General features: G+C 39.1%; 1 protein-coding gene across 1 annotated transcript in view; it reads right to left on the reverse strand.

Moving 5' to 3' along the window:
• ITSN2 (intersectin 2) overlaps positions 1–12,778 on the reverse strand; it is a 158,468-nt gene that overhangs the window by 120,492 nt on the left and 25,198 nt on the right. The window contains exons 7-10 of the mRNA XM_007939272.2: positions 3,077–3,140; positions 2,145–2,282; positions 1,518–1,603; positions 560–822 (exon numbers count right to left, since the gene is read on the reverse strand). Of these exons, the coding sequence (XP_007937463.2) occupies positions 560–822; positions 1,518–1,603; positions 2,145–2,282; positions 3,077–3,140 (551 nt within the window). The remainder of the gene's footprint in view (positions 1–559; positions 823–1,517; positions 1,604–2,144; positions 2,283–3,076; positions 3,141–12,778) is intronic.

The following is a 12,778-nucleotide window of genomic DNA, read 5'->3' on the forward strand; positions in this document are numbered from 1 at the left end:
CTCCTTGGGTTTCCGAGGCAGTATCACTATGGAAGTAGGATTGCCCAACCTTCCTTCCGAGGAGTGGCTGGTGGGTTTGAACCGCCAGCCTTCTAGACAATACTATTCATCCCAAAAACCTGTGCAAGATTCCCATCTTGATTCCTCTCCAGATTTCTGACTCCCTACTCTTAACTTTTCTGCCTCTCCTGTTCCTTGGCCTCTTAATCTGGGTTCTCGGCTTACTTTCTTTGCTTAATGACTTGCTGAAACTGACCCTCTCCTCTGGCTTACTAAGCTTAATTCCTCATTTAATTCAATTTTGCAACCAGTCCTCTTCTGATTGAGATATTACCTGAAAAGATGCTTTCTCTACCAATTAACAATGTGAAAACCTCTCACAAGCAAATACCCTTTTTTCCCCTCCACCAAAGAAGGAAGATTCAGATTTGTACTAGATAAGGATGACACAGAGGAAAGGCACAACAAAAATTCAAATACTGCCATTTTTAATCAAGTGAACTGTAGTTATTACTAAGGGTAACGATTTTCTAAGAAAATAAAATAATTTAAATATAACCTCTCGTCTTTCTATTTCTTTTCTCCTTTCTTCCTCCCGTTGTCTCTCCAACTCCCGCTGTTTCTCCAGGCGTTTTTCTAATTCAAGTTGTTTCTTCCATTCTTGTTCCTGCAGTTCTCTCTGCTTGCGCTCCCACTCCTCCTTTTCTTTCTGGGCTTTCCGTTCCGCCTCCCTCTGTTGCTGCTCCATCAAGGCTTGCCGCCGCTTTTCCAGTTCCATGTTTCCTCGCTCGTAGTTGGCTTTCCATTTGTCTTCAAAAGTAACTGAATGAGATGTATTGTACATGTTCTCAAACATGAAGAGCCAATATTCTGGTCTGAACATCTTCATGCCTGTGTTTATCTGAGTACTATTACTCTTCCAATACTTGTCTTAAGGCTAATCTTAACTCAAAGGCAAATAGGAAAATATTTACTTTCTAATGAGAATATTCATTTTTAGAAAACAAATATCTAACTTTGAATGTATTCAAGAGAATTAATTTTACTGTTCCTGCCAGTAAAAATACTCCTCCAACTATTTTCTCAGAACTTTCTTCAATGACAATCAAAGCTACGTGGCTATGTATTTGCTTTATTTAATATATTTCTTTACCTTTCTGATATTTTAAAACATCTATATATGAAGTTTTTCAAGCAATATTTAAATGTATGTTTAAAACTAAAGATGTAATCCCAACAGTTATGCTAATGATTCCACCTAAAGTGAGAGAAACAGTTTGACTAGGATCGCCACTCTTAAGCCAAATACATACACTGCCTCTTCTAACTGCATACTGTTCTTCATAATTTTATCTTCCTTTTATGGATGTCAATATCCATCTCATCTATAAAATAGTTTAGTTGACACAGCATATAAAATATTTTAAAAATGTGAAAATTCTTAATGTTCATTTACATTTAAAGGTAAAAAGTAAGAGAACTCACTATAAGTATACAACTTAGACACTCAATGGTACCTGGTAACTTTTTCTGAGGTTCCTCTTCTTGTATTTTCTGATATGAAGGCAGAGTTCCATTAATGGAATCAACTTGCTTTCCTCCTCTAGGGAAAGCAAACAATAAACAAATTTAGCATCACGCAGTCTGGGAATGTTCAGAACTAGACCATGGTCTGATTAAAGCAATTTGATATTTAAAGATATTTAAAACACAGTATGGTCTGTAGTTACAATGTCCAGCAGCATGTTGTTGTTGTTGTTAATGTGCCGTCGAGTCGGCCCCGACTCATAGCGACCCCTTCTTGGGTTTCCAAGGCAGTATCACTACGGAAGTAGGATTGCCCAGCATATGTGCTCTTAAATCAGACATCTGGGTTCAACTCACGGTTCAGCTAATTTCTATTCTTGGGCAAGTTTATTCTTAATCTCTTTAATAATCAGTTTCCTTATCTATAAAATGGTAAAAACACACCCACTTCTAACATGTACTCCTTCCTAGTATACCTCATTCAATAATAAAATTGAATGGTAGTGTAAATATTTAACTCTCCTCTAATCTTGAGCTGAGGCCTCAGGAAATTCCAAAATAATAATCACGTCTGCCAAATGATCAAAGCCATGCCTCATCACCTCAGAGACGCTCACCTAAAAGACGGAGGTACAAGCTCAGGAGGTAATGTCAGGGGTAGTGGCTGTCCAGCTTTGGCTATGTCAGTGAGGTGCATCGCAAGGATGAATTCTTCAGCTTTTAGCTGTCCGTCACCATCAATGTCAGCCAGAGTCCTAGAGAAAATTTAAAAATGCAGTACTTATAAGAGAAAGAAAGCCTATTTGGAGTAAAATATTGTCAGAAGCATTCAATGTTTTATTTTTAAAATAAGAATAATGATGATGAAACAGCTGGATTAACAAATTTTAGTGAAATATAAACACATGTAGAAAAATGTGTTGATTTTTACCCTTAATTTGTATATCAAAAAGAATAGAGAAAAAGCTTTTGAAATAGAAAAAGAAATGTCTCTTCTGAAAAGATAGCTTGTCTTATTTTATGGCAAATTCTCCTATCAAATCACAATAGCTATACATTAAAAATGAAATATTCTGATTCTCCAAAGAAAGTATTATATAAAAGCAGACAACAGTTTCATTTGTAAAATAATCAAATGTCAAATTGTCAAGAATAACATTGTACAGAATTGCATTTGCTTTTCAAGGTTACTTTCAACTGGCGGCTTTTGTGGAGCATCTTTTGAGTCTCCAACTTTGACAGAAACTACACAGCCATGAGTTGGAATCAACTTCAGTGCCAACTACAACAATAAATCTTTCTTATAATAGAGGAGCTCTGGTAGCATAGTGGCTAGGACACTTGCCTGCTAACCAGAAGGCTGGCGGTTCAAACCCACCAGCCACTCCTCGGAAGGAAGGTTGGGCAATCCTACTTCCGTAGTAATACTGCCTCGGAAACCCAAGGAGGGGTCGCTATGAGTCGGGGTCGACTCGACGGCACATAACAACAACAACTAACAACAATAGAGGAAGTGTAGTTAAAAATCACAGTTAAATGACAAACTCACCAAATAGTAGCTAGCTGAGTTTGAGAAAGATTTGACTGAAGAAGGGCATTTCTAGCTTGAAAACCTAATTGAGTGGAAAAATAATAAAGAAAAGAAAATACTTTAGCCTTCTTTAAAGTCATGCAAAGTTAAATAGCTATATCCACAAAATAACACTACTGCTATCATGAGAACTTTTTAAAAAATTAATAGACTTTGTTTTTTAGAGGTTTTCATTTTCCAGAACAATTGAGCAAGAAGTACAAAGAGATCCTACACACCCCTTCCTCCCCAATACTCATACAGGTTCCCCTATTGTTAGCATCTTGTATTTGTGTGGTACATTTGCTACAATTGATGAACCAATACTGACACATTATTTTAAACTAAAGCCCATAATTTATAATAGGGTGCAATGTTTGTGTTGTACAGTTCTATGGATTTTGATATATATGTAATATCATGTATTCACAATTTCAGTATTGTGCAGAAGTTTCACTGCCCTAAAAATCCCATGTTCCACCTGTTCATCCTTCCCTCCCTCTCTCCAACACCTGGACAACCCCTGATCTTTTTATTGTCTCTATAGTTTTGCCTTTTCAAGAATGTCATGTAATTGCAATCACTAGTATGTAGTGTTTTCAAATTGGCTACTTTCACTTAGCAATATGCATTTATGGTCCCTCCGTTTCTTTTCATAGGAGCTATGGTGGCGTAGTGCCTAAGGCATTTGACTGCTAACCAGATTCATGGCTTGGAAGCACATTTTTTTATCGTTCACAAATATCCATTGTATGGATGTATCATGGTTTGTTTATCCATTCACCTACTGACGGTCATCTTGCTTGCTTCCAAGTTTTGGCAATTATGAATAAAGCTGCTATAAACTTTGTGTGCAGGTTTTTACATAACCTAAGTTTTCAACTCATTTGGGTAAAATAGGAGCATGATTGGTGGATCGGAATTTGCAACATCCAAAAAACTTCACCAGGTCTATAGCATGCATAAGTAATTGAAACAAACACAGTCCCTGCCCCCAAGGAGCTTAACATCTAGAATTAGTAGAATCAAATGCTCCCCCATGTCCTTTCGGCAATGTAAGAGTACACAAGAAGTGACTGACATGAAGGATCATGCCACTAGGCACAAAGAATGTTAGAGGCCATGCTCTCAGGCCTTCTTATACCCCCAATGCTATGTGAAGCACAGTTTCTATGGTATACTTCCAGATTTCCTCTTAACTTTCTCATAGTTCCTTAGTTTCTACTCGTCCTCTTCTAAATTATTATTCCCTCAAAGATCTGTCCTGGGCATGCTTTCTCTCCCTTTACATCCACTTCTATGACCTTAAATTGTGTCTAGAAACTGATGATTCCCAAATGCACATCCGTGCCCAAAACTTTACATTTCTATATCAACTGAAAAATGTAATTATGTATTTCACAGGCATCCCAAACCAAGTAAGTGTAAAACTTTTCTCTCAATTCCCAACCATGCCTTTCTTCCTAATTTTCCAAATCCATCCTCCCTCAGTCTTCCCTTTTTTATAAATGGCATCACTTCCACCCAGTTGCTCAAGCCAGAAATCCAAAAGTCCCCTAGATCCCTTCCTCTCCTGCATACCAATATGCAACATCAAACCCTACAACTCTATTATCACTGCATGTCTTGGTCCTCCTCACCTTATCTGTCTCAATTTAATGTCAGCAAGTGTAGTGGATGATAGGGTGCCCATCCTATGATCCAATATATCTCCTTTATATCTCATATTCACAGTATGAGTTACCCTAAATGTAACATTTAGAATTGCTGGGTGATACGAACAGTTAGGTGGTTAGCTGCTAACTGAAAGGCTGGAGGTTTGAGTCCACCCAGAGGTGCCTCGGAAGAAAGGCCTAGCAATCTATTCCTGCCCCCCTCCAAAAAAAAAATCAGCCATGGAAAACTGTGTGGAGCACAGTCTACTCTGACACACATGGGGCTGTCATGAGTTGGAGGTGACTTAAAAGCAACGGAGTTGGTTGTTTTACTGTAACATTTATTTGTTTACCTGCTGCTGCCTTTTCCCCATCATGCTATAATTTCTACAAAGATAAAAACCCTGACAGTATATATTCATTAATGTATACTTAATGTATACTAATGTATACTTAATGCTTGTGTGGTACAGTGAATTACTTGGTATAGCTTTTCTAACTAGCCTTTGTGACTCCCACCAGATCACTGGGTGGGAACATACAAATAAGGTATACAGAACTTTAATGTGGGGATTGGTTAGTTTTGTCATTCTGCTAGGCTTAAGATGAGCCTTCCTAGAGATTAAAAGGGGGATCTCACTGCCATCAAGAGAGAAGAACGGGAGGTGGAAGTGGAGCGCATCCTTGGACCTGAGATACCTGTGTTGGACCTCTTTGGCAGAGAGATGGGTGGATTGGCTTGCTAGCCTAGGGAGCGAGAAAGCTGAGTGCCTCTGGGTAGGAGAACTGCTGGTGGGGTGGGGTGCACATAGGTGTACAGAGTTAAAAGAGCTTTGTAACACTTACTTGCCCAAGCAGGGCAGAGGTCAGGCCAAGAGGCCAAAGGCCGGAGACGCATGCCTGAGGACTCAGCAGAGGGGAGACTGTCCTGATCAAAGAATTGTATCCTGAAAGTGTTCCTGAACTTGAGGTGTAGCCTGTTACTTTCCTAATAAACCCATAATCGTATTATCTTTGAGTTCTTTGTGGTCACTGCAACGAATGATCAAATGAGCAGAGTAGGAGTGCCGTGAAATGAATGGCTGGTGTCAGAATTGGTTTAAAAAAAAAAAAAAGGCTGGAGGGTGGTGGCATGCCTAGCATTATAGGAATAGGCCTTGGGCTATTGACTGATGATTCTGTCTCTCCCTTGTGAAGTCAGAGGTCAGAAGATGCCACCCCACCCTGTGCTTTTTAGCAGCCTAATACATAGATGCTTAATAAGTATTTACTAAAGGAGCTCTGGTAGCATAGTGGCTAAGACACTTGCCTGCTAACCAGATGGCTGGCGGTTCAAACCCACCAGCCACTCCTCGGAAGGAAGGTTGGGCAATCCTACTTCCGTAGTGATACTGCCTCGGAAACCCAAGGAGGGGTCGCTATGAGTCGGGGCCGACTCGACGGCACATAACAACAACAACAACAACAACAAAGTAATGAATATTTAGTAATATTTACTATACATAAGTGCAGAAGAACTGCCTCCTCAAAGAAGAGTCAACCCTAATGACATGGATGGAGTAAAGCTTTTGGGACTTTCATTTCCTGATGTGGCACAATTCAAATGAGAAGAAAAGCTGTAAACATCCATTAATAATCAGAAAATGGAATATAAAAAGTATGAATCTAGGAAAATTGGAAATTATAAACAATGAAATGGAACATGTAAAGATCAATATTCTAAGCATTAGTTAGCTGAAACAGACTGGTATTGGACATTCTGAATCAGAAAATCACACGGTCTACTATGCCAGGAATAACAAATCGAAGAGGAATGCTGTCACATTCATAGTCAAAAAGAGCATTTTAAGATCTAGCCTGAGGTATAATGCTATCAGTCATAGGATAATATCCATATTCAAATTTATGCACAACTGCTAAAGCCAAAGATGAAATTGAAGAGTTATACCAACTTATGGACTTTGAAATTGATCAAACATGCAAACAAGATGCACTGATAACTACTGGTGATTGAAATGCAAAAGTTGCCAACAAAGAAGAAGGATTGGTAGTTGGAAAATATGGCCTTCGTAATAGAAATTACTCTGGAGATCACATGATAGAATTTTGCAAGACCAGTGACTTATTCATTGCAAATACTCTTTCCAACAACATAAACATCAAATATACACATGGACTTCACCAGATGCAATACACAGGTATCAGATCAACTATATCTGTGGAAAGAGGCAATGGAGAAACTCAATATCATCAGTCAGAATAAGGCCAAGGGCTGACTGTGCAATTGCAAGTTCAAGGTGAAGCTGAAGAAAATTAAGATAAGTCCACGAGAGCCAAAATACAATGTTGATTATATCCCACCTGACTTTAGAGACCATCTCAAGAACAGATTTTGAGCACCAATGGCTGAAAACAACACAAGTTGTCAAATGATGTCAAGAACATCATACACAAGGAAAGCAAAAGGTCATTAAAAAGAAGGAAAGAAAAGACTGAAATGAATGTCAGAAGAGGTTCTGAAACTTGCTATTGAGTGTAGAGTAGCTAAAGCAAATGGAAGAGAGGAGAGAAGATGGCATCCTACTAACAGACCGTGCGCTAGATCCTTCTATCAACAGAGTTTTGAGAAGGTAGGTAAAGCAGATGCAAATAATGATACTGGAGTTATGAGCAGCTAATGAGAAGATAACGTATTAGACCTAGTGAAAGTGGCAAAAGGGAGCAGGTTAAGTAAATGAGAAAAATTTTTAAAAAAACAAACACAAAAAAACACACCCAGCCAGCAGAGCTGAAGAGAAGTTATCAAAAATACAAAGGAGGTTGAGGAGGAGGAAAACAAACAAACAAACAAATCACAGAACCCATAGAAGTTTAAAGACTCAGAAGAGTCATACCAGCAGTATTTCAAGGTGAGCTGGGACAGTGAGTGGGGGCAAAGATCATACTGGGCACTGGAACAGGACCCCCTGAGCTTAAGCTGCCAGAGTCTGGAAGGGAGTGGGGGAAAGGGAAGAGAAAGCCTCTCCGAATAAACAGAATCTCCAATCAGACACACAGCAGTGGGCTCGAGTCTAACTCTTAGCAACTGTTTTTAGCACAGTGTGGAACTGGGGCCTGGGATTTCATGACTCATGGATCTACACGGAGGCGGGACAGGCCCTTTATCCTCTGGGGTGGCTGGTGGAACGAACTTCAAGACTTTGATGGCTGAATGCCATCATCAGCAGACTGCTCCAGATGAGCCAGGGGCTACAGCAGTCCTTTCCATGCCTGCATCACTAACTGAATTATCTCGCGCTAAGCCAGAAAACGGGAGCTCTGGTAGCATAGTGGCTAAGACACTTGCCTGCTAACCAGACGGCTGGCGGTTCAAACCCACCAGCCACTCCTCGGAAGGAAGGTTGGGCAATGATACTGCCTCGGAAACCCAAGGAGGGGTCGCTATGAGTCGGGGCCGACTCGACGGCACATAACACACACACACACACACAAGCCAGAAAACAGGAGCTCTGGTAGCATAGTGCCTAAGGCACTTGACCGCTCACCAGAAGGCTGGCGGTTCAAACCCACCAGCCACTCCTCGGAAGGAAGGTTGGGCAATCCTACTTCCGTAGTGATACTACCTCGGAAACCCAAGGAGGGGCCGACTCGATGACAAACAACAACAACAACAACAACAAGCCAAAAAACAGGCTTTGGCTTTCTCTCCTGGGGTCGCTTCTTGCACTAATCTCCTTTCTCCTGCACGAGTGGTCTTGTGAGTGAGCAGATTTAGCCACAGTGGCTAATTTCCAGGGTTGCTGGCTCAACATAACTGGAGGGACACTATCCTCAACTACCTTATCTTCCTTCACTTTTCTACTATCTTCTTGACTAGTTTTTCTTCCTTTATTTATGGTCACTTGCCCCAATGCCTCTTCTTTTTCTTTCATTATTGTCAAACTTTCATCAGTCCCACCCAACTATTTTTGTTTTCTTTCTTTTTTATATATTCTTTTTTCTTTTTCCCTATTTTTTGGTCATCTATTTTTGTTCTATCTCTTCATCTCTCCTTCTTTTCGTTGGCTTTTTTTTTCCTTCCTCTGCCTCATCCAATGGGAGGAACATATTAACTCTCCACTAGTCAGCCATAGCTACTACACTGACCACCTCACCCAACAGACAAGTAACACCAATAGCTCCTGCACCACAGGATCAATGACAGACAGAGCACAACACCTGCTTATTTCAACTGTAAACCCTCTTCACAACAAACAGAGACATGCATCTATATCCACACCAGTGATTCCACCAACATAGAGAAAGCAGGAGAGTGACTCAGTACAGCCAAGTTAACAAACAAAAATGAAACCCATTTCACACTTCCAGATATAGTAAAACGTAAAACCAGGGTGAAATAAGTCAGTACATAACTAACAATTAAGACAACAACTTCAAAATGTCTAGGAAACAACAGACAACTTCAAATCAAACAAAAAAACAGGACAGGAAATCTCCCCAAGGAAGAACAAGCAATAAAGTATCTGATAAAGAATTCAAAAGACTATACACACACACACACACACACACATATACATAGGACCCTCCAAGAGCTCAAGGAAACCATAAAGAGAAGCAACAAGAAGACAGAGAGTAACCTGGAAGAACTCAGGAAAATCATTCAAGAACAAAATAAATATACACTTAGAAATCATACAAAAACAGCAATTAGAAATCTAGAAGATGAACACTAAAATTACGGAGATACATAACACACTGGAAGGACAAACGAGTAGACTAGAACTAGCTGAACATTTCCCAGCTAGAAGAGAAATCCCTCAACATCAGCCTATATAAGGAAAAATCAGGACAAAGATTTCAGAGAAATGAAGAAAACCTAAGAGTTATATGGGATGACATGAAGAGAAACAACATTATGTCTGACTGGAATCCAAGAACAAGTGGATACAAAAAAAAAAAAAAATCAATGAGAAAACTGCTGAAGATTTGCTAATAGAAAGTTTTCCCCATATCATGAAAGAGGAAAAGACATCCATCTAAGAAGCTCAACAAACCCCACACAGGACAAACCCCAAGAGAAAGTCACCAAGACATATAATCAAGCTTTCCAAAACCAAAGACAAAGAATCTTGGGAGCAGCTCAGGAAAAACGAAATGTTATATACAACAGTCAACTAATAAGACTAAGCACTGATTTCTCAGGAGAAACCATGCAAGCAAGAAGGCAATGGGATAGCATATCCAAAACTTCGAAGAAAAAGAACTGCCAACTAAGTATTATATATCTAGCCAAACTTTTCCTCCAATATGAGGGTAAAATCAAGACATTCCCAGAAATACAGAAATTAAGGGAATTTGTGAAAACCAGGCCAACTCTACAAAAAATGCTAAAGGTAGTCCTTCCAATAGAAAACCCACACACAATAGAGAACAACAAATTAAAGTCAACACACTTAACACCAACACCTAGAAACCAACCTCATAAAAAAGGTAAATAGAGAAATAAGGTAGTCAATCTACAAATGGCACCAGCCACAACGCAAATAGAGGGAATAAAAGTTTTAATTACAAAACTTCCAAATGGAGAGGAAGACAGAACAATGTCATCTGCACCACAAGTAAATAAGAATTTACTTCAGGGTAACCACAAAGAAAATTAAAAATCCTTCTAACCAAACTAAGAAAGAAGAAAATCACAAGGACTCACTAAACACAAAATGAATAATAATGAAGAAAAGAGAAAAAACACTTGATAACAAAATGAACTCAGCACAGAAAAATATTTGGAACAAAAAAATCACCAACAACATAGCAAATAACACAACAGAATGTCAGCAATAAATTCATACTTCTCATTAATTTCACTCAATGTTAATGGACTAAACATACCAGTTAAGAAAAAGAGAATGGTCGACTGGATAAGAAAAGAAGACCCATCAATATGTTGCCAGAAGAGACCCACCTTAGACACAAAGATAAAAATAAATTAAAAATCAAGGGGTGGAAAGAAATATATCAAGCTAATGGCAACCAAAAAAGAGCAAGAGTGGCAATATTAATTTCTGATAAAATAGACTTCAAGGTGAAAACCAGCATAAGGAACAAAGAAGGACATTATAAGATATTAAAAGGGTCAACTGACCAAGAGGATATTACCATAATAAATATCTATGCACCCAATGAAAGACGTCCAAATTACATAAGGCAAATATTAACTGAATTGAAAAGAAATCTAGACAATTCTACAATAGTACTGTTGTTGTTGTTGTTTGCCGTCGAGTCAGCCCCGACTCATAGCGACCCCTCCTTGGGTTTCCGAGGCAGTATCACTACAGAAGTAGGATTGCCCAACCTTCCTTCCGAGGAGTGGCTGGTGGGTTTGAACCGCCAGCCTTCTGGTGAGCAGTCAAGTGCCTTAGGCACTATGCTACCAGAGCTCCTACAATAGTACTAGGAGACTTTAATACACCACTTTACAGGTACGACAGAACAACTAGGAAAAAACTCAACAAAGATACAGAATTCAACAACACAATCAACCATCTTGACCTGATAGACATATACAGAACACTCCACGCAACAAAAGCCCAATACACATTTTTCTCCAGTGCACATGGATCATTCTCTAGAATCGACCATGTTAGGCCACAAAACAAGCCTCAGTAAGTTAAAAAACAATGAAATACTCTTCCCAGATCACAATGTTCTAAGATTAGAAATCAGTAATAGGAAGACCAAGTGGAAAAAAAAAAAATCAACTATGTAGAAACTGAATAATACATTACTCAAAAACTACTGGATAACAAGAAATAAAGTGAATGGAAGAAATAATAAAGTAAAAGAACTGAACAGAAGATTTCAAAGGGTGGCTCAAAAAGAAAAAGTAAAGTATTATAATAAAATGTGCAAAGACCTGGAGTTAGAAAACCAAAAGATCACACTTGGCATTTCTCAAGCTGAAAGAACTTGAAGAGAAAATTCAAGCCTCAAACTGTAATACTGAAGGATTCTATGGGCAAAATATTCAGTAACACAGGAAGCACCAAGGAAGGATGGAAGGAATACACACAGGCACTGCACCAGAAAAAACTGGCTGATGTTCAATCATTTCAGGAGATAGTGTATCATCAAGAACTGATGATTGAAGGAGGAAGCCCAAGCTGCACTGAAGGCATCAATGAAACACAGGGCTCCAGGAATTGACGGAATACCTACTGAGATGTTTCAACAAATGGATGCAACACTAGACGCATTCACTCATTTATGCCAGGAAATTTGGAAGACAGCTACCTAGCCAACTGACAAGAAGAGATTCATATTTGTGCCCATCCTAAAGAAAGGTGATCCAAAACAATGTGGAAATTATTGAACAATATCATTAACATCACATACAATCAAAATTTTGTAGAAAATAATTCAAAAGTGGTTACAGCAGTACATAGACAGGGAACTGCATGATTCAGAAGCCATATTCAGAAGAGGGCATGGAACGAGGGATACCATTGCTGATGTCAAACAGAACTTAGCTGAAAGCAGAACATACCAGAAAGATGTTTACTTGTGTTTTACTGACTATGCAAAGGCATTTGATTGGGACATAACAAATTATGAATAACAAAGTGAAGAATAGGAATTCCAGTACATTTAATCGTGCACATGCAGAAACTGTACATAGACCAAGAGGTAATCAGTTCAAATAGAACAAGGGGATACTGCGTCACTCAAAACCAGGAAAAGTGTGTCAGGATTTTATCCTTTTACGATATTTATCCGACATGTATGCTGAGGAAATAATCTGAGAAGGCAGACTATATGAAGAAGAACATGGCATCAGGACTGGAGGAAGATTCATTAAGAATCTGCGATATGCAGATGACACAACCTTGCTTGCTAAAATCAAAAGGGACTTGTTGTTGTTGTTGTTAAGTGCGGTCGAGTCGTTTCTGACTCATAGCGACCCCATGCACAGCAGAACGAAATACTGCCCGATCCCGTGCCAGCCCCACAATCCCTGCTATACTTGAGC

The sequence above is a fragment of the Orycteropus afer genome, unplaced genomic scaffold (genome assembly GCF_000298275.1).
Source record: "Orycteropus afer afer isolate SDZICR_OR568_19922 unplaced genomic scaffold, OryAfe1.0 scaffold00058, whole genome shotgun sequence".
Taxonomy (NCBI): domain Eukaryota; kingdom Metazoa; phylum Chordata; class Mammalia; order Tubulidentata; family Orycteropodidae; genus Orycteropus; species Orycteropus afer.